Here is a 22,004-nt window from a genome sequence, read left to right as displayed (position 1 = left end):
ACTCCAGTGGGGCCAACATTGCTTAACAAAATGGTTATGGTCAATTGATCTTATACTGATGATCAGCTTACTTTCAATTGATCTTATACTGATGATCAGGGCGGCTCAGTGGAGGAAGGATAATTTTTTCAACAAATGGTGCTGGTATCCATCTGCAAAAGGATGAATTTGGATCCTTATCTCATATGATACACAAAAATTAATTCAAAATGAGTCCTGTAAGAGTTAAATGTGAGAGCTAAAAATATAAAGATCTTGGAAGAGCTTGTAGAAGAAAGCATATAAGTAAATCTTTGTGACTTTAAATTAGTGACTTACTAGATATGACATAATAAACACAAACAATAAAAAAAAATGGACGTCATCAACATTTAAAACGTTTATACTTCTCTTAAAAAAAAAAAAGCGTTAAAACGTTTATACTTCAACAAACACCATCAAGAAAGTTAAATGACAAGGCATAGACTGAAGGAAAATATCTGCAAATCATTATGTTTGATAAGGCACTTGTATACGAAGTATATAAAGAACACTTACAACTTAACAGAAGAAAAATAATCCAATTTAAAAATAGGCAAAACAATGAATCTTGGACACTGAAAAAAAATTAAAAAATTTTTTAATTTAAAAAAAAATAAAAATGGGCAAAACAGAGCAATCTATACTTTCAATGCCATCCTGATCAAAATACCAGTGGCATTTTTCAAAGTCTGGAACAAACAATCCTAAAACTTTTATGGAACCAGAAAAGACCCCAAATCACTAAGAAAATGTTGAAGAAGAAAAACAGAGCTAGGGGCATCACGTTGCCTGATTTCAACCTTTATTACAAAGTTGTGATTACCAAGACAGCATGGTATTGGCATAAAGACAGACACATAAACGAATGGAACAGAGTAGAGAGCCCAGATATGAACCCTCAACTCTATGGTCAAATAATCTTTTTTTCTTTTTTAAGATTTTATTTATTTATTTGACAGAGATCACAAGTAGGCAGAGAGGCAGGCAGAGAGAGAGAGGAGGAAGCAGACTCCCTGCTGAGCAGAGAGCCGGATGTGGGGCTTGATCCCAGGACCCTGAGATCATGACCTGAGCTGAAGGCAGAGGCTTTAACCCACTGAGCCACCCAGGCACCCCAATGGTCAAATAATCTTCAACAAAGTAGGAAAAATTATCCAGTGGAAAAAAGACAGTCTCTTCAATAAATGGTGCTGAGAAAATTGGACAGCTATGTATAGAAGAATGAAATTTGACTATTCTCTTTCACCTTACTCATAACACAGAGATAAACTCAAAATGGATGAGAGAATCTCATCGTGAGACAGGAATCCATCAAAATCCTGGCAGTATCCATCAAAATAGGCAAAATAACCTCTTCAACATTGGCCACAGCAACTTCTTTCAAGACATGTCTCCCAAGGCAAAACAAAAGCGAAAATGAACTTTTGGGACTTCATCAAGATAAAAAGCTTCTGCACAGCAAAGGAAACAGTCAACAAAACAAAGAGGGAACTCACATAATGGGAGAAGATATTCGCAAATGACACTACAGACAAAGGGCTGATATCCAAGATCTATAAAGAACTTCTCAAACTTGGGGCACCTGGGTGGCTCAGTGGGTTAAAGCCTCTGACTTCGGCTCGGGTCAAGATTCCAGGGTCTTAGGATCGAGCCCCACATCGGGCTCTCTGCTCAGCAGGGAGCCTGCTTCCTCTTCTCTCTGCCTGCTTCCCTGCCTACTTGTGATCTCTGTCAAATAAATAAATAAAATCTTAAAAAAAGAACTTCTCAAACTCAACACCCAAAAAACAAATAATCATGTCAAAAAATGGGCAGAAGACATGAACAGACACTTCTCCAATGAAGATATACAAATAGCCAACAGACACATGAAAAAATGTTCATCATCATTGGCCATCAGGGAAATTCAAATCAAAACCACATTGAGGTACCACCTTACACCAGGTAGAATGGCAAAGATTAACAAGGCAGGAAACAGCAAATGTTGGAGAGGATGTGGAGAAAGGGGAACCCTCTTAAACTGTTGGTGGGAATGCAAATTGGTGCAGCCACTTTGGAAAATATTAAAAAATTTAATTTTTTAATTAAATTAAAATTAAATCAAAAAATTAAAAATAGAGCTACCCTGTGACCCAGCAATTGCACTACTGGGTATTTACCCCAAAGATACAGATGTAGTGAAAAAAAGGGCCATGTGTACCACAATTTTCATAGCAGCAATGTCCACCATAGCCAAACGGTGGAAATAGCCGAGATGCCCTTCAGCAGATGAATAGATAAAGAAGATGTGGTTCATATATACAATGGAATATTACTCAGCCATCAAAAAGGATGAATACCCAACTTTTGTACCAACATGGATGGGACTGGAGGAGATTATGCTGAGTGAAATTAGTCAAGCAGAGAAAGTCAATTATCATATGGTTTCACTTACTTGTGGAACATAGAGATAACACGGAGGACATTAGGAGAAGGAAAGGAAAAGTGAACTGGGGCAAATCAGAGGAGACAAACCATGAGAGACTGTGGACTCTGAGAAACAAACTGAGGGTTTTAGAGCGGAGGCAGGTAGGGGGATGGGTAACCTGGTGGTGGGTATTAAGGAGGGCATGTATTGTATGGAGCACTGGGTGTGGTGCATAAACAATGAATTTTGGAACATTGCATCAAAAACTAATGATGTATTTTATGCTGACTAACATAACACAATTTTTAAAATGGGCAAAAGAGGGGCGCCTGGGTGGCTCAGTGGGTTAAAGCCTCTGCCTTCGGCTCAGGTCATGATCCCAGAGTCCTGGGATCGAGCCCCGCATCGGGCTCTCTGCTCAGCAGGGAGCCTGCTTTCTCCTCTCTCTCCCTCTGCCTGCCTCTCTGCCTACTTGTAATCTCTGTCTGTCAAATAAATAAATAAAAATCTTAAAAAAAAAAAAAGTTTAAAATGGGCAAAAGATTTGAATAGACATTTCACAAAAAAAAAACATATAAATGCCCGATAAGCACATGAAAAGATGCTCAGTTGAAGGAAATGAAAATTAAAGCCAGAATGAGTTACTACTTCATACCGACTAGGATGACTATAATTTAAAAATTAAACAACAAATAAAAGAGTAACAAAGTGTTGGCGAGGATGTAGAGAAAGTAGAACCTTTATACATTGTGGGTGACAATGTAAAATTATGGGGCTACTTTGGAAGATTTTTTAAATAGACTTCCCATATGGCCCAGAAATTCCACTCCTAGGTATATACCCAGGGGAAAAAATGAAAACACATGTTCACACAAAAACTTTGTACCTGTTTATAACAGCATTACTTCATAATAGCCCAAAAGTGAAAACAACATGAACTTCCATTAGCTGGTGAATAAAAACACAATGTGGCATATCCACACAATGTACTATCCAGCCATTAAAGGAATAAAGTATAGATATGTGCTGCAACATAGGTAAACCTCACACACTCTATGCTAAGTAAAAAAGTCAGGGACAATAGATGCTAGAAATACAAAGATGACATAGACCCTGCCTGCCAAAAACTCATGGTGTGGAGGGTGGTGATAATGCATAAACCCTATGTTAGGATAATAACCAAATCAGAAGTGTATGCACCATGCTGTGGGAATTCAGAAGGAACAACTAACATGACCCGGGGGAATCCGGGAAAGCTCTGCTGGGAGCTGAGTCCTGACCAGCTACATTGAGCTAAGTTGGGCTCAACAGGAGAGAAAAGGCAGGAGAGCACACTGGGCTGAGAGAGAATTGTGACATAAAAGCCCAATGGGCTGAGGTTTGGCCTGATTATAGTACTTGTGAACAGTTCTGTTGGGTTGGTTCGTAGTATGAAGAGGGGATGTATATGGAGAGGAGCTTTATATTCAACAAAATGGGAAAAAAAAAAAAAAAAAGGTAAGCTGAGGGCACATCCTAAAAGGCCTGTGTGTGTTGTCAATAAATTTTGGTTCTACTTTGTAATCAAGGATTGGTGATCATAGCCCTTTAGGCTGTAAAGAGATACAATAATTTACGAAGCTATAATAAAAGCAACGTGAAGGACTGAACAAGAAGATACAGCAATACCAGTGGGGAGACTAAACAGCAGAGAATAGGGGTACCTTAGTGGCTCAGATAGTTAAGTATCTGCCTTTCACTCAGGTCATGATCCCAGGGTCCTGGGATTGAGCCCCATGTTGGGCTCCCTGCTCAGCAGGGAGTCTGGTTCCTCTCCCTCTGCTTCTCCCGCTGCTTGTGCGCGCTCTCTCTCTCTCTCTCTCACACACACACACACACACAAATGAATAAATAAAATCTTTTTTTTAAAGATTTTATTTATTTGATAGACACAGTGAGAGAGGGAACACAAGCAGGGGGAAGTGGGAGAGAAAGAAGCAGGCTTCCCGCTGAGCAGGCAGCCCAATGTGGGACTCGATCCTAGGACCCTGGGATGGAGCCCAACGTGAGGCTTGATCCCAGGACCCTGGGATCATGACCTGAGCCAAAGGCAGATGCTTAACAACTGAGTCACCCAGGCACCCCTAAAATCTTAAAAAAAAAAAAACCATAAATATAAACAGGAGAGAATAAACAAAGAAATACTGAGGAGGCTTTAAATATGAGAAGGTATTTGGGGGTGGGGGAAGTCTTAAAATTTTATAGCATAAAGTATAGCAATACATAAGTCCAGGAGACAGATCCGAACTCAAAAGCATGCAAGGACAAAGCCAAATCCAAGGCTATCCCTCAGCCAGCCCCTGTGGATAGGAGAGGAAGAGAAGGAGGAAGCCACCACCCTGGGATCTACAACAAGACCCTCAGGGACTGTGATGCCTGGGCCAGGAGAGGTGATGGGCATGATGGTGGACACTTCCTCCTCAAGTCCCTCTTCTGGGAAGACCAAACCCAGAAGACTACTTCCTAAAATTGAGCCCCAAAGTGAGTCATCTACTCTGAGTCAAATTATTTACTCAGTTTGATCCAAGAAAAGGATAAAACTTAATCTGGATGGAGAAGCACAAAGTCTTATTTGTAGGGAAAATATTTCTGTGCTCCTTAAAATGTAGATATTGTCCTTTGTGACTTAAAAAAAAATACTGTAGGGCAACTCTTTCCTCTCACCACCTACCAACTACAGAAGTCTTCGTTTTTCTGGCCACCCTCCTTTTCCACACACCATCATGCAGCTGGAGAAACTTGAGCTTACATTCCCATCCGGCCCCAAGGATTCAAGAGGAGCTTTGACTTAGGCCCAGACCTGATGGACCCACTACAAAGATATAACTGAACTTTGTGTTCCAAGATTTTCTAGAAGGTGACTGAAAAATATACCCAAGAAAATACAACAGCATCTCTTTCTTCCCTCTTAGAATTGCTAATACAGAGACTTAGCTACTTGAACATTAGCTGTAACACCTATTCTACCTCTACTCCTCTCCCTCTGAGTGGCTGACCCAACATGACAGACCAACAGTGTTTCAACAGGAGAGGAAAAATAAGTGTCCCTATAAGAGGTGCATGTAAAGACATTGCTCCCTTAGAATAAATAAATAATTGAGATTCCAAAGACTGAAATAACTTTCAACCAACCATCTGAGCTTGAAAGAGAATGAAAAACATTTCTTCCTGACATAATGGAAGTTATAGAGATGAGAGTGGATGAACAGTCAGAGGATTCAGAAGTTGACAATGTCAGGACCATAGGTCAAATCCTTCTGGGAGCACTACAGTGATAAATAACAAAATGGAGCAGTGGATCTGGAGTTTTCCCAAGGAGTTATATCAGCAATAGATATTATCCCAATGCAGAATAGGTATCATTCCTACTTATAATTTTAGGATGACAGTGGAGCATGCTGAAAGTAGCTTATCTATGAAAAAAGAGATGGAATACTAAAAAGTTTTAATTCCCCACAACATCATTTCTGTGAGGCAAGTTGTCTCTTTTGCCTTGGACCTATCTTTCCTTCCTAGCTTAATTTTAATAATTCTAAAGTATATATACTGTTTGTCTTGTTGTAAATGTTTTGGTTCCATTTATTTACTGGCCTCCAAAAGAAGCAGTGTTGCCTAGGAATTGTATATGTTTTAGAATACCGTGATTGATGCTAGAATAAGACCCAAAATCAGTATTTTGCAGCAAAAGAAGAAGAAGAGGTGGAAGAGAAAGAAAATGGAGGAGGAGAGCAGGAAGAAGAGGGGGACAAAGATAAAGAGGAAGGAGGAGGAGAGGAAGGAAGGAAGGGAGGGAGGGAGGAAGGAAAAGGGAAAAGGAAGTAAAGGGAGAGAAAGAAAAAGGAAGGAAAGAAGGGAAGGAAGGGAGGAAGTAAGGATGGAAAGAAGGAGGGAAGAAAAGAAAAGAGAAAAGAAAAAAAGAAAAAGAAATATGTAAATATATCTCAGTAGCTTTGGTTCTGGTTATTTGGGGAAAGCAAAATAACTAGGGTAGGGTACATATACTAGGTTTTTACCCTGCCTTTTTATTCTCTTTTTAGGGAGTAGTGGAAGGAAACTCTGATATGCTGTTTTTACTTTCAGTTCCAAATAAATGTGTATATAAATAAACCTATTGGGATTTGGGCATGCATATCAGTAAAAAATATGTTTTAAAATGCAAACTCCTTTTCAGGTGAAATTACATATGGTGGTAGAGTTACAGACACCTGGGATCAAAGATGTCTTCGTACAATCTTAAAAAAGTTCTTTTCTCCTGAAACATTAGAAGAGGATTATAAATATTCAGAATCAGGTAAATGACTTTTCAATATTCTGGAAAGGATAGTTTCCAAGAAGTCATTGGCAGTATCTCTCAGTTTTCCATCTAGGAGTTCTTGGTGTCCAGCCATCACAGCCCAGTCCCCATGTGCGCCTGCCCCAGCCCCATGCTTGACCACCTCCAAAACTGGTTTGGCAGTTAAAATATAAAAATATATTTTATGCAGTAACCACTTGGAGTCCTTCTAAAACAGGTCATACTCAGTCTAAATGTGTTTTCAAAGTTCTATAAATTTGGAGCCCTTGCCAATGTGTGGCTTTCAGCAACACTGGACTCCCAGAATCTTGAGAAGTTCTAAGAAGACACCCTGAAAGAGTAAGAGACTGATCACAGGCTTGAGGCCTCAAGAAAAGGGAAAGAGACCAGGCATAGTAGTGAAGGCAAAGAGAGTGGAGAAAACAATTTCCTTTTCTGTGGAAGACCCTAGATTATAGCCACCATCTGAACATGCAGAGAAGGACTAAATTTGATAGTACAAAGCTGGTCTATTTGCAATATGTTTGCCTTCTGTGTTTGCAATAAACAGGCATCTATTTCGCACCCTTGGCTGACAGCCTACAAGAGTTTAAAGACTACATTGAAAATCTGCCTTTGATGGATGACCCAGAAATATTTGGAATGCATGAAAATGCCAACCTAGTGTTCCAGGTATGTGGCTTTTAACCTAAAATACATTTGCATAATGTGTATATAAACTTGAAACTTCAATAATGATCTCACTAGTTCCATAAATTATTATATACTTAAATGAGAAAAGTAAATGTTTCACCTCAACTTCAGCATTCGATTCCAATTTAGCCTGCTCCCTCTGGATCCCTCACAGCATCCTAGTATCACCATGCACTTTTCCCTGTCCAAAGCCATAAAATAAGGTCCATCCCTTAGGACCTGGAATACTACAAAGGTTGGAGACTAGGTTTGGCTCACAAGGCTGAAGGGAATCATCTTCCTTTTCAACTTAAATTTTTCCCATACAAGTGTTAGAGAGGGAGATCTACCTAGATATCAATGAATCCACAAGAAATAACAGTAGTACTTCCAAAAAAAAAAAAAAAGACTCAGGAGGTCAGTGCTCTGCCACCCTATGTCAAGGTTCTCTGCCATCAAAAATTGCTTTGCTGGAAGGAGTAGGAGACTGAAATATCATCAGGTCCCAGGAGTTTAGCTAGATAGTTATCAAACCATTCTGAACACCTACAAACTCAACAGGAGATAGAAGAGAAAAAGAGCAGCAATTCTAGGAACAGAAAATTGACAACGTTCCGGAACGTAGGACATGCAGAGATGTGAATCTGAAGCAACAGGAAGATAGACCATGGTGGGGGGGGCGGGGGGGCTGACTCCTGGCAAGTGGTAGAGCAGCAGAACACAAAATAAGAACTTTCAGAAGTCTGCTCCACTGGGGGATGCCACTCCAGAGGCTAAGCAGGGATGGAACCTTTGCAGGGACAGTGTGGTCTCAGGATCTGTGGGGACACAAAAATACCAGGGATGCCTTAGGGTGGCAGAGCTCCCAGGTATCAGAGTGGGGAAGCCAGCTATAGAGACAGAGCTGAGGAATGAGTTCTCAGCTCAGGGTTACCTTAAACCATGATCTGAGGCACAGCCAGGCCACTGCTCTTCGAGCAGGGACCACACAAGTGGCAGATCTGGAAAGACCTCCTCCTTCCTCTTCTGAGGAGATCTCCTCCTTCCTCCTCCAGGAGGAGTGGTGCAAGAGTGCACTGCAGGAATCTGCTGGGTTTGGAGAATCTAAATAGGGCTGTGCACCATAGATAGATAATGCTTGGTCACAGGCTGGGTGAGCTCAGAGTGCAGCCAGAGACCAGGGAGACAGGAGGGATTGACTGCTTTTCCCTGAGGGTGCACTGAGGAGTGGGACCCTGAGCTCTCAGCTCCTATGGGCTGGTCAGAGATTGGGAGGTCACCATTCTCATTTTCCTCCTCCAAAGCTGTACAGAAAGCATTCAGGGAACAAAAGCTACAGAGAGCGAACCAAGCAAAGAGAGAGCCTAGAAATAACAGACCAGAAAGGAACAGAGACAATACACAGTATCAGTCACTTTACAGGCAATACAATGGTACTAAATTCATATTTTTCAGTAGTTACCCTGAATGTAAATGGGCTAAATGCCCCAATCATAAAACAAGGGATATCAGTATGGATAAAAAAAAAAAAAAAAAAAAAAAAAAAAAAAAAAAAAAAAAAAAAAAACAAGACCCATCAATAAGCTGTCTGCAAGAAACTTATTTTAGACCCAAAGACACCTCCAGATGTAAAGTGAGGGGGTGAAAAACAATTTACCATGCTAATGGACATCAAAAGAAAGCTGGGGTGGCAGTCCTTATATCAGATAAATTAGATTTTACACCAAAGACTATAATAAGATATGAGGAAGGACACTATATCATACTTAAAGAGTCTATCCAACAAGAAACTCTAACAATTTTAAATATCTATGCCCCTAACATAGAGCAGCCAATTATGTAAACCAATTAATAACAAAATCAAAGAAACACATTGATAGTAATACAATAATAGTAAGGGACTTTAACACCCCCCTTATTGAAATGGACAGATCATCTAAGCAAAAGAGCAACAAGAAATAAAGGCTTTAAATGACACACTGGACCAGAGGGACATCACAGATATATATTCAGAACATTCCATCTCAAAACAAGAGAATACACATTCTTCTCTAGTGCACATGGAACATTCTCCAGAACAGATCACATCCTGGGTCACAAATCAGGTCTCAACCAGTATAAAAGATCAGGATCATTCCCTGCATATTTTCAAACCACAATGCTTTGAAACTAGAACTCAACCACAGGAGAAATTTTGGAAAGAACTCAAATACATGGAGGCTAAGGAACATTGTGCTAAAGAATGAATGGGTCAACCAGGAAATTAAAGGAGAATTTTTAAAAATTCATGGAAACAAATGAAAATGAGAACACAACTGTTCAAAATCTTTGGGACACAGCAAAGGCAGTCCTGATAGGAAAATATATAGTGATACAAGCCTTTCTCAAGAAACAAGAAAGGTCTCAAATACACAACCTAACCTGACACCTAAAGGAGCTGGAGAAAGAACAAAGAAACCCTAAACCCAGTAGGAGAAGAGAAATAATAAAGATCAGAGCAGAAATCAATGAAATAGAAACCAAAAGAACAGTAGAACAAATCAATGAAACTAGGAGCTGGTTCTTTGACAGAATTAATGAGTGATAAACCCCTGGCCAGATTTGTCAAAAAGAAAAGAGAAAGGACCCAAATTAATAAAATCATGAATGAAAGAGGAGAGATCACAACCAACGCCAAAGAAATACAAACAATTATAAGAACATATTATGAGCAATTATACACCAGCAAATTTCACAATCTGGAAGAAATGGATGCATTCCTAGAGACATATAAACTACCAATTCTGAACCAGGAAGAAGTAGAAAACCTGAACAGACCCATGACCAGTAAGGAGATTGAAGCAGTCATCAAAAATCTCCCAAAAAACAAGAGCCCAGGGCCAGACAGCTTCCCGGGGGAATTCTACCAGACATTTAAAGAAGAATTAATACCTATTCTCTTGAAACTGTTCCAAGAAATAGAAATGGAAGGAAAAGTTCCAAACTTATTTTATGAGGCCAGCATTACCTTGATCCCAAAACCAGACAAAGACCCCACCAAAAAGGAGAATTACAGACCAATATCCTTAATGAACATGGATGAAAAAATTCTCACCAAAATACTAGCCAACAGGATCCAACAGTACCTTAAAAGGATTATTCACTACCACCAAGTGGGATTTATTCCTGGGCTGCAAGTTTGCTTCAACATCCACATCAATCAGTGTGATACAATACATTAATAAAAGAAAGGACTATATGATACTCTCAGTAGATGCTGAAAAAAGCATTTGACAAAGTACAACATCCCTTCTTGATCAAAACTCTTCACAGTGTAGGGATCCAACATACTTCAATATCATCAAAGCCATCTATGAAAAACCCACAGTGAATATCATTCTCAATGGGGAAAACTAAGCTTTTCCCTAAGGTCAGGAACATGGCAGGGCCGTCCACTATCACCACTACTATTCAACATAGTACTAGAAGCCCTAGCCTCAGCTATCAGACAACAAAAGAAATAAAAGGCATCTGAATTGGCAAAGAAGAAGTCAAACTCTCACTCTTTGCAAATGATATGATACTTTGGAAAATCTGAAAGAGTCTGCTCCAAAACTGCTAGAACTCATATAAGAATTCAGTAAAGTGTCAGGATATAAAATCAATGCACAGAAATCAGTTGCATTTCTATATACCAACAGCAAGGCAGAAGAAAGAGAAATTAAGGAATCGATCCCATTTACAACTGCACCCAAAACCATAAGATACCTAGGAATAAACCTAACCAAAGAGGCAAAGAATCTGTACTCAGAAAAAGAAATTGAGGATGACACAAAGAAATGGAAAAACATTCCATGCTCATGGACTGGAAGAACAAATATTGTGAAACTGTCTATGCTACCTAAAGCAATCTACACATTTAATGCAATCCCTATCAAAATACCTATTTTTTTTTCAAAGATATGGAAAAAATAACACTAAAACTTATATGGAACCAGAAAAGACCCTGAATAGCCAGAGGAATGTTGAAAAAGAAAACCAAAGTTGGCAGCATCACAATTCCAGACTTTAAGCTCTATTACAAAGCTGTCATCATCAAGACAGTATGGCACTGGCACAAAAACAGAGACACAGATCCAAGAACAGAATAGAGAGCCAAGAAATAGACCCTCTACTCTATGGTCAACTAATCTTTGACAAGACCGGAAAGAATGTCCACTGTTATAAAGACAGTCTCTTCAACAAATGGTGTTGGGAAAATTGGACAGCCACATGCAGAAGAATGAAACTGCACCATATCCTTACACCACACACAAAAATAGACTCAAAATGGATGAAAGACCTCAATGTGAGACAGGAATCCATCAAAATCCTTGAGGAGAACACAGGCAGTAAGCTCTTTGACCTCAGCCACAGCAACTTCTTCCTAGAAACATTGCCAAAGGCAAGGGAAGCCAGGGCAAACATGAACTATTGGGATTTCATCAAGATCAAAAGCTTTTGTACAGCAAAGGAAACAGTCAACAAAACCAAAAGACAACTGATAGAATGGGAGAAGATACGTGCAAGTGACAAATCAGATAAAGCGCTAGTATCCAAAATCTATAGGAACTTCTCAAACTCAACATCCAAAGAACAAAGAATCCAATCAAGAAATGGGCAGAAGACATAAACAGATATTTCTGCAGAGAAGATGTCCAAATGGCCAACAGACACATGAAAAAGTGCTCCACATCACTCAGCATCAGGGAAATACAAATCAAGACCACAGTGAGATACCACCTCACACCAGTCAGAATGGCTAAAATTAACCAGTCAGGAAAGGACAGATGTTGGCGAGGATGCGGAGAAAGGGGAACCCCCCTACACTGTTGGTGGGAATACAAGCTGGTGTAGCCACTCTGGAAAACAGTATGGAGGTTCCTCAAAAAGTTGAAAATAGAGCTACCCTACGACCCAGCAATCCTACTACTGGGTATTTACCCTAAGGATACAAATGTAGGGATCCAGAGGGGCACGTGCACCCAAATGTTTATAGCAGCAAGTTCCAAAATAGCCAAACTACGGAAAGAACCTAGATGTCCATCAACAGATGAATGGATAAAGAAGATGTGGTATATATACCCAATGGAATACTATGCAGCCATCAAAAAGACTGAAATCTTGCCATTTGCAACAACGTGGATGGAACTAGAGGGTATTATGCTGAGCAAAATAAGTCAATCAGAGAAAGACAATTATCATATGATCTCCCTGATATGAGGAATTTGAGAGGCAGGGCAGGGGGTCATCAGGGGAGGAGGGGGAGATAAAACAAGATAGTATCAGGAGGGAGTCAAACCATAAGAGACTCTTAATCTCATGAAACAAACTGACGGTTGCTAGGGGGGTGGGAGGGTAGGGATAAGGTGGTTGGGTTATGGACACTGGGGAGGGTATGTGCTATGGTGAGTGCTGTGAAATGTGTAAGGCTGGTGATACACAGACCTGTACCCCTGGGGCAAATAATACATTGTATATTAATTAAAAAATTGCTTTGCTATTTAGTGAGGAGTTAGAATAATATCTTGTTTTTCATTATTCTACTTTCAGGAAGAAAAGGAGGTGGCCAAACCAAGTGTTACTATTCACTCATATCTGACTGTTTGCTCTATAGTGGGTGGGGCATGGGGCAAGTGGTGAAAGAAGGGAAAGGGGAGTGTAGATACAGTAAGACTTGCTGCATCCTGTGAGAAATATGGCACTGTCAATAGAAGTAACACTCTTGGCAGTGTGTACCTAGGAGTGTAGTTTTGTGTTTTCCGTTTGTTCACTATGACTGATGTGAGCACCGTGGTATGTTTTTATGTCTAGCCTCCCTTCCTCCATTTTTCTGGTAGAGTATATGCCCTACTCCCAATCTCTTCCTTTTGGAATAACAGCCCCTTCCTCATTCCATGAAATTTTGGTAAGACCCCCTTACCTTCAGAGATGGGCAAGTGACTCAGCCCTGGCCAAAGGCAGCAAGCACTCCATCACCTAGCCACTGGAATTGGTCCAAGGAACAGGTACATGGACCATGTTAGGTGAATGAGAATTCTTCCCTAAGCTTTAGTATATAGAGATGCTAGGATTGGAGGAGGAATTTCTCTTTCCTTTGGAATCACTGGTTAAGATACTGTGTATCTGTAGCTGTCTGTGGCCTTATCATTGACACTCAACACATTCCCCCAACCACTTGGAAGAAGTGCATCTGCCATAGGAAAGAAAGAAACAACCAAGCATGTACTGGAGAGAAAACATTAGGTCCATTCATCCTGAGACCCATGTGACTTATGTTCTCTTCTTCCCAGTCTATGAGCCAACAGAGTTCTTTTCTTTGATTAGCTGGTTTGAGTTAGCTAATTCTGCCTGCCATCAACACAGTCTTTACATTAAAGATATGATTCCTTCCCCACTCCAGCAAACTATACTTACAGAGATGCTTATTAGAAACTAGTAAAGAAAAGTGGACCTTGACCCGTGCACATCAGTTGGAGGAAAACGGCAGAAATTGCCTCCTAAGACAATAATGGACATTATTCAAGGACCATCTGTATAGACTGTCTGTGCACAAACAGATATCTACTATCGCTTTTTTCATTAGAGGCTGAATAAATGGAGAGAAAAAAACACAGAGGCTGAGTAAATAGGGGAGAAAAACATACTGAAGGATAAAGGATAGAAAACACCATCTGGAAGATACAGACTTGCCCTCTGCAAATCACCTGCTGCTAAAACACAAAAATCAACATTTTTTGGCATCTGAGGTAGGGCAGAAGACCCAGCCTGTAGAAAGAAAAAGCCAGAATCTGAGAACAGGCTGACATGTATATACAGAGGATGCCATGAGATGCGTAAGAATGAAAACTGTCAAGGAAACTAAAAATACCACAGCAGAATTAAGAACTACTCTGGAGACTTATAGACCCAGACTGGTATATAGATTATCACACATGCGATATAAAGGACAATAAACTTTCCAGAATGGAGATTAAAACGTCCAAAAATAGGGGTACCTGGGTGGCTGAGACCACTAAGTGTCTGCCTTTGGCTCAGGTCATGACCCCAGGGCCCTGGGATCGAGCCCTGCATGGGGCTCCCTGGTCAGCAGCAGCATCATTCACAATAGCTGAACTGTGGAAGCAATCCAAGTGTCCATTGACAGGTGATAAGCAAAAAAATAAAAAAAGATATATACATACAATGGAGTATTGTTCAGCCTTAAAAAGGAAGGGAATTCTGCAATATGCTACAACATGGATGAAACTTGAAGACACGACACTAAGTGAAATAAGCCAGTCACATAAAGACAAGCACAATATAATGCTATTTATATGAGGTATTTTGAGTAGTCAAAAATCCTAGAAACAAAGTAGAATGGTATTTGCTAAGGGCTGGGGAAAGGGAGGAATGAGGAGTTACTGTTTAATGGGTAAGGGGTATCAGTTTTAAGAGATGAGAAGAATTTAAGAGAAGAGGAGATGAGAAGAATAAGAAGAATGAGAAGAATTCAAGGAGTTGAATGATGGTGATGGCTGCACAGCATAATTAATGTATTTAATACCACTGAGCTGTATACTTAGACAGTTTTTGAAGAATCAAATTGTACATGGATTTTTGACTGTGTGATCGAGAGGGGCAATGCCCCTTACCCCAACATTGTTCAAAGGTCATCTGTACCGTGCCTTTCCAATGAGCACATTTTACCAATCCTATCTTCAACATAAAAATTTCCCTTTTTTTGACAGTTGCCATTATTTCTATAAGTAAGCTGTGCTGCAAATTATTTTCTGAGAATTTGAGTCTTCACCATTCTGTCTCTTCCCACCTTTATAGTACAAAGAGACCAACACTTTAATCAACACCATACTTGAGGTCCAGCCAAGGTCATCTTCTGGTGGAGAGGGAAAAAGCAATGATGAAATTGTCCAAGAACTTGTTGCTTCAATCCAGACCAGAGTTCCAGGTAATAAATGATCCCTGGCATCTGTACATCATGGGACTTCTAGGAATAAACTCAGAAAGCTGAGTGATGAGCAGGTATCCAAATCTGCTTCATTACACATACTTTTCTTTATGTAGAGAGCACTTCTGACCTGGAGCTCTCCATGGAAGCCTTGAGCATCTCAACAAGCCAACTGCCAGAAGCATTAGGAGCAAGTTGGTTTCTAAGCCTAGGAAAGTTAACTAGCCTTTTTTCCGAGCTTCCTTGTGCCTCCAGACCTGTCCTGCCCGACACAGAACCCACTAGCCACATGTGGCTATTTAAACTTAAATATAAATAAGTAAAATTTAAAATTCATTTCCTCAGTTGCACCAGCCACATTTTGAGTGCTACTATATCAGACAACACAGAAGACATTTCCATTATTATAAATTGTTCCATTAGACAGCTCTGCTCTAGAATCTGTGTCATTTTTTTTTTCTAGATTCAAGAGAAATGGCTAAATTATTATTACCTTGCTTTTTGGTGAGTTAAGGAATCTTGCCAAATGATCAGCGATCTACTCTCACACTTTTCTTAGAATGACTATAGATTTACACTTCCTAGTCTGGTGTAAAAGTAAACTGTGTGTCTCTCTCTCTACTCACAACACTTTTGACATAAAATGTGTGGGCTTCAATTCTCCAACTCTCTGGACACCAACTGGGTATCCTACAATCCAATTTTGACACTAACCAGAGTTACCATAGACCCCACAGGTTAAGGGCTCAATCCCATAAGACTGTCCTCCACTTTAGATGCCAATCTCAAGTCCCAAGTTGTGACCTATACTTCTGACTAACTGGCAATAATTTTGGGGTTCCCACAACCCCTTTCTTAGGTTTATAATTTGCTAGAATGGCCCACAGAACTCAAGAAAACACATTTACCAGTTTATTATAAAGGATATAAAAAAGATACAGATAAACAACCACAAGAAGAGGTACACAGGCCAAGGTCTAGAAGTCTCAAGAGCAGGAGCTTCTGTCCCCATGGAGTCAGGGTACACCACCCTCCTAGTACACAGAAGCCCTCCAAACCCCTTCAGTTACAGTCTTTATGGAGGCTTCATTATTAGGTATAATAGACTAAGTCATTAGCCATTAGTGATTGATTCAACTTCTAGCCCCTCTCTTCTCCAAGAGGTCAGAGGAGAAAGCTGAAAGTTCTAAAAGTCTAATCACATGGCTGATTCCCCTGACAACGAGCCCTCCACCCTTCAAGGCTTTCCAAAGCCACATCATTAACAAAGCCTCTCCTTTCACCTTTAACACTCAGAAGCTATTTCAGAGCCAGGGTCAAAGCCAAATATAAAAAATGATGCTCCTATCACTCCTTTTACTTAGGAAATTACAAGGGTTTGGGGGCTCTAGCCAGGAGGAACCAGGGACAAAGACCAAAATAGGTATTTCTTATTATATCACTGTACCACAGACAGAGTCTTGCCAATCCTTCTAAGACCCGCCATCCCCAGAAGAAAAGGCCTGTGTGACCTCAGAAGCCAGTCATCTCCCGAAACAGGCCCTCAACAGAATGCCTCCTGAGCAAAGAGTTCTGTTGATGGTGAAGCAAACTGAGTCAGTTAGTTTAGTAGGGGATTTTAAACAAACAGAAGATGGAGGGCTGGGTGGAAAAGGGAGGCATAGGCAGAAGGCTAGCTGGAAGGCCTTGTACTTGGTTCAGAAAGTTCTACTGACACCTAGGAGAGTGAGCTTAATAAAGCACATATTTTCAGTGTGAAATAAATGATGCCATCTGCTAAGGCAAAGGGGACAGGGATGTGACTGTTCAGTAAGAGAACTGAGGGTTTGGAATAGCCCCTCAGGGGCTGGTAGGGGACCGGGGACGTGTAAGCACAGCACTGCGGATGACCGGAGACCAGACTGACCCACACCACTGTGTGAATGTTCTAGAGCAGTGAAAATGCAAATTCAGAAGGAATTCGGTATGTGGACTTCAGAGCCACTCACTTACTAACACTTCACTCAGACATGCAGGCAAAATGCTGGGCCTTCATTTTTGTACAGCTTCTATAAGCCTCCATTTGCTAGACTGTAGGGAAAACGAAGAGAAAAACTTTCGACCCAGTCTGAGCTACAGGCCTAAAAACTGAGTCAGTCCCTTTGAACAGTGCTCAGGACAAAGACAGATGCTGCATCTGCCTCTTCCCTCACTCCCCACCCCCAGCCACCCCCTCGTCTCTGAGAGGCAATGCCTGTGGGCAGGGAAGAGGGAGGCTTACATAAACCTGGCAGAGAAAACTCAGGGTTCCTGACACCTCTGGTCCCAGGGATGGCCCTTACCTACCAGGTAGCTGCTGGTCCTGCTGGCATTTGCCACTGAGGTCTGTGCGCGGCTGGACTCCCACTCAGTCGAGGCCTGCTGCAGAAGTCGGCTTTGTAAGAGTTAAGCTAAGCGCATGACAAGGGCAGTGCTATGAGGACCGCAGTCCGTGATGATCAGTCTGAGGAATCAGCTGTGTGTGTTTCAGAAACACTAGAGATGGAGAGTGCGTTGGAGAGCCTTTTCGTCAGGGATCCTCAAGGACGCCTGAACTCCCTGACTACGGTGCTCGGACAAGAAGTGGACCGCTTTAACAAGCTACTGAAGCTGATACACGTATGAGCGCTCGTTGCCCACACTGCTGTTGGGCAGCAAAGCTTTGTAGAGAAGTGTAGCCTCATAAGAATCCTCCGTTTCCACCACCTCAGCATTTCCATTTGGATTTGCTAACAACTCTCCAAACACAACTCGGCTAAAATGGAATCGACCCCCATCCAAGGAATCTGTTGCCCTTCTCTGATAAGGCCTCCATCAGTCTGTGACATTGCAGATCCCAGTGTCCCCATTATCCTAACTTACATCCCTGGAATGAGCATTTGCTCAGACATTTGATCAACGACCAAAGCACTGATTTATGAGAGATTCAGCGTGTGGTCCTGACGTCCAGTTTGCATGTAATAACACAGTCTTTATGATGACTATAAAAACCAGAGTTTCTCCAAGTTGGGCCACAAAATGCCCACGTTAGAATCTGCTATGCAACATATTTGAAATGCAGGTTCCTGATCCCACTCCAGACCTACTGAGTTAGAATTCCCTGAGAAATTTTAAATAGTCCCCCCCACCCCCAGATGATTTCACTGCCACTAAAATTTGAGGACAACTATTTGGACCTTTGCCTTATGCTCCAGAATACTTTCTGGATGGCCTTGGATTTATAATGATGGCTGAAGGCCTCCCTGGTTTCTCTGTGTGTAACTTTAACAAGGGAAGCACAAAAACTGTTAGAGACCAAATACTGAGCATTCACTGGGTAAGTTTTGCTGCCCAGCAAGACCCAAATACCTAGCACAAAGTCAAGGCTTGGTGATAAGATTGGGAAGGACAACTGGGGTAAGTCTTTTAAAGCCAAAGACTCTCTCCTATTAGAAAAAAACAGTCTCCCAGTGTTACTAGTTGGCAGGTAATACTTCAGCTTGTGGGTTAGAGGGGTGTGGATCAGCTGAACATGCAAAGCTCTCACCTTGGGACTATGGATCTTGTCAGCTATACACCAGTGTCACGGGCCGGGGGGCCAGCCCAGGGCTTAACACCTGGTACACAGAAAGAGCCAGGCTAGAGACTAAGCTGCTAGGATAAAGACCTCTAAATACAATGACAAAAACAAATAAAAATTCTCTTCCCTCTCAGCTAACAGCCCAGAGGAAGCCCTATGGGGGCAGGGAGTCCATCTTGCACTGTGAGCTCATCTAGGGACCCCAGCTGGAGGGTCGGCTCTTCTAGCCTCAACAGCTAGCCTGCATCTCTGCGCCTAAGGTGGCTGCTCCTACTGTCCCCTTTTGCCAGCCAGTGGGACAGGTGAAAGAGAGGGCTGGGAGAAAGCAGGTTCCTTGTAAAAATGTGACCCAGAAATTGCATACATCATTTTTTTTCTTGCACCCATTAGCCAAAATTTGGTCATATGGCTGTGCCTCAGCTTCAAGGGTGGTGGGCAGTGTAGTCTCCATATTGGATTGCTGTGCGCAGCTAAAAGGAAGGGAGGACTATTGTTCAGAGGACGGACATGCTGCTCATGTCTTGCCTCCTCCACATCATGACCTTTCACCTACTTGAAGACGGACAAATGCAAATGTCGCTTCCTCCAAAAACTCTTCCTGACACACCAGCCCGTCCCTCCACCATCAGATAACTTAGGAGCCCCTCTCTTCAGCGCCCCATCATTTCAGGTGTCTGTGTCTATCACTGTGCCTACCACATTACTTTGTAATTACCCCTCCATGAAGATGGGTCCCCCGGGAGACAATGAACTTCTGGAAGAGAGGGAAACTAGGATATTAGTCATTTTGTTTCCCTAGCCGCCAACACATACTAAATCTTCGTGAATATTTGAATGAGCGAGTGAATGAGTGTGGCTCTCAAGTCTCCCTGTGGCCACTTCTTGTCAAACACCATCTCCCAGTAACGGCAGGATTCACCTACAGGAAGCAGAAGAGGGCAGAGTCCAGGAAGAAGCAGCCTGCAAGGCCATCGGGAACCGAGGCAGAGCGCTCCTATCTGAGGGAGGGGTGGTGGCTCCTCACCGCCCGCCTCCCCCATCCTGACCTCTGCTTGGCCCTGCTTTGCGCTGAGTCTGGCCGAGCCCCTTCACTTCACCCAGGGAATAATAGCAAGGCAGCACTGAGGTGGCACTAAGAAAGGCCAAGGAAGGTGGCAGCACCTGAGGGGCCCATTCTCCTCCTTCTAGTGACAGAACTGTGAGCCAGGGCTGTTCCTGGGAGAGATGAGGCCAGCCTGTTAGTCAGGCTTCTGAGAACATTTTGAAATTATGCTTTCTTTCACTGGACATGGTGCCTGCATTAACTACCTCCTCTGGGAGAATCGGCTGCAAAGTGACCTCTATTTTCAGCAGACCTGGAAGACCCTAGCTGCCTAATCCCCCCCCTTCTCCCCATAACTTAAGCATCCTCCCAGCATTTTATGTAAGTCTCCTGCTCCTTTTTCCATTTTCAGTATCTAAGGTAGAATACCGCCTTGGCTCTGGCTGAGAGCCTCCTTGCTCTCTGACGCTGCCAAGGGCTCCTCACGTCCCAAGGGCAGATCTAACTAAAACGCTTCTTTTTCATACCACTGCCTCTTGTGGAGACAGACGGCGTGCTGGGGAGTAACTGTGAGGGAAGGGAAGGCTGGCCAACCTTGTTCATCCACATATGGCCTATCTCCAGAGCTGTATGGTCCTGGACCAATATAAATTTGGCCTCTAACGTCTTTCTGTAATATCTTTCCAGTAGATGGCAGTAGTTTTCACAAAACGGGAACCCATGCTGGCCGTACCCATCCTCAAGCCCAGCTTTCATCTTTAGCCAGGCAGCAACTGCTTTCCTGTACTTCCCGCGGCTGCTGCCAGCCCAGCATCTCCCAGGACTGCTGTCTGCCTCTGACTTTTGTTGGGGTGAGGGGAGGGTTAGGGGCATGCCTTAAGGAAGTGTTTCCAGTTCAAGGAGAGTCTCTGGTACCTGCTGAAAGATTAGTCTCATCTAAGAATCTTCCCTCTCTATGACCTCAGAGGCCGTGGGCAGCCCCCGGGGCAGAATTAGTGGGGGCACGAGGTAGTTCCCACCACCACCCCCACGCTTCCCAACTAACCAACCATCAGGCCCGTTTCTCCTTTAGCCTGGAGGAGAGCTGTTCATGGAAGTTCTTGAAATCACTTCTCGAGGCTTCAGGGGATATTTCTCTACCTTCCCCTCTCTCCACTTCATTGGATTCTGCTATTAACCGCCAGAACTGTCCCCCACCCCAGGTCTTACACCCCTATGGTCACATGTTGTAAAAATACATGAAAGACTGGAGGGTCTGGCCCAGCAGGGAGGATGGAACCCAGCAAGTTGTCCCTTCAGCCCAATGCAGTACCTGCTGCCACAAACGAGTGGCACTCACACTTGATAATTACATCTGTGAAATGCACCTCCCCATTCCTGTTCTTTCAGACTTCTCTGGAAACACTCAACAAAGCCATTGCTGGCTTTGTGGTAATGTCTGAGGAGATGGAGAAGGTCTATAACAGTTTCCTCAACAACCAGGTTCCTTTTCTGTGGTCCAGCACAGCCTACCCATCCCTGAAGCCACTAGGATCATGGGTCAAAGATCTTATCCTGAGGACTGCGTTTGTGGACGTAAGAAAATTCATTTCTTTGGGGTTTGATGAACACAGTAGGCCTCAAGGTCCTTAGGAAGCCCCAACGAACTGAAACACTAACAACTGTTGAGGGATCATCTGAGCCCAAAGAGACAGAAACTTCCAGAATGGCATCAATTTGAAAGTCATGCTGATCATAATGTACTTTGCCCTTGGCCCTAACTGCTACATGCCCTTTTAGTTTCAGATCTAATTCATGGAACCCCGCTATGAGGTATAGAACCAATCTGACATGGGTCCAAAGTGCCAGGTGTGACCCTGCTGTGGTCTCCCCTCTTCCACACTCCCTGAAATAACCAGTTTCTGGGTTTATGCTCAGGCTGTTGGGTGAGGAAAGGGAACATACAGGCAGTGAGAATGAGGCTGGTGACTAACAGGCTGGTTGAGA

At 42.4% G+C, this 22,004-nt stretch overlaps 2 protein-coding genes across 3 annotated transcripts in view; one reads left to right on the top strand and one right to left on the bottom strand.

Moving 5' to 3' along the window:
- Nucleotides 1–22,004, bottom strand: part of TRABD2A (TraB domain containing 2A) — a 126,372-nt gene that overhangs the window by 37,366 nt on the left and 67,002 nt on the right. The gene's annotated exons all lie outside the window — the stretch shown is intronic.
- The window catches only part of DNAH6 (dynein axonemal heavy chain 6), a 231,596-nt gene that overhangs the window by 196,263 nt on the left and 13,329 nt on the right, over nucleotides 1–22,004 (top strand). For both annotated transcript variants that reach the window (XM_032880677.1, XM_032880676.1), the window contains 5 exons: nucleotides 6,639–6,758; nucleotides 7,312–7,433; nucleotides 15,270–15,399; nucleotides 17,909–18,036; nucleotides 21,408–21,593. In XM_032880677.1, coding sequence (XP_032736568.1) covers nucleotides 6,639–6,758; nucleotides 7,312–7,433; nucleotides 15,270–15,399; nucleotides 17,909–18,036; nucleotides 21,408–21,593 — 686 coding nt within the window. The remainder of the gene's footprint in view (nucleotides 1–6,638; nucleotides 6,759–7,311; nucleotides 7,434–15,269; nucleotides 15,400–17,908; nucleotides 18,037–21,407; nucleotides 21,594–22,004) is intronic.

This window comes from Lontra canadensis, unplaced genomic scaffold (assembly GCF_010015895.1).
Source record: "Lontra canadensis isolate GAN:19392208 unplaced genomic scaffold, GSC_riverotter_1.0 scaffold71, whole genome shotgun sequence".
Classification (NCBI taxonomy): domain Eukaryota; kingdom Metazoa; phylum Chordata; class Mammalia; order Carnivora; family Mustelidae; genus Lontra; species Lontra canadensis.
This window is presented reverse-complemented; position numbering and strand designations above follow the sequence as displayed.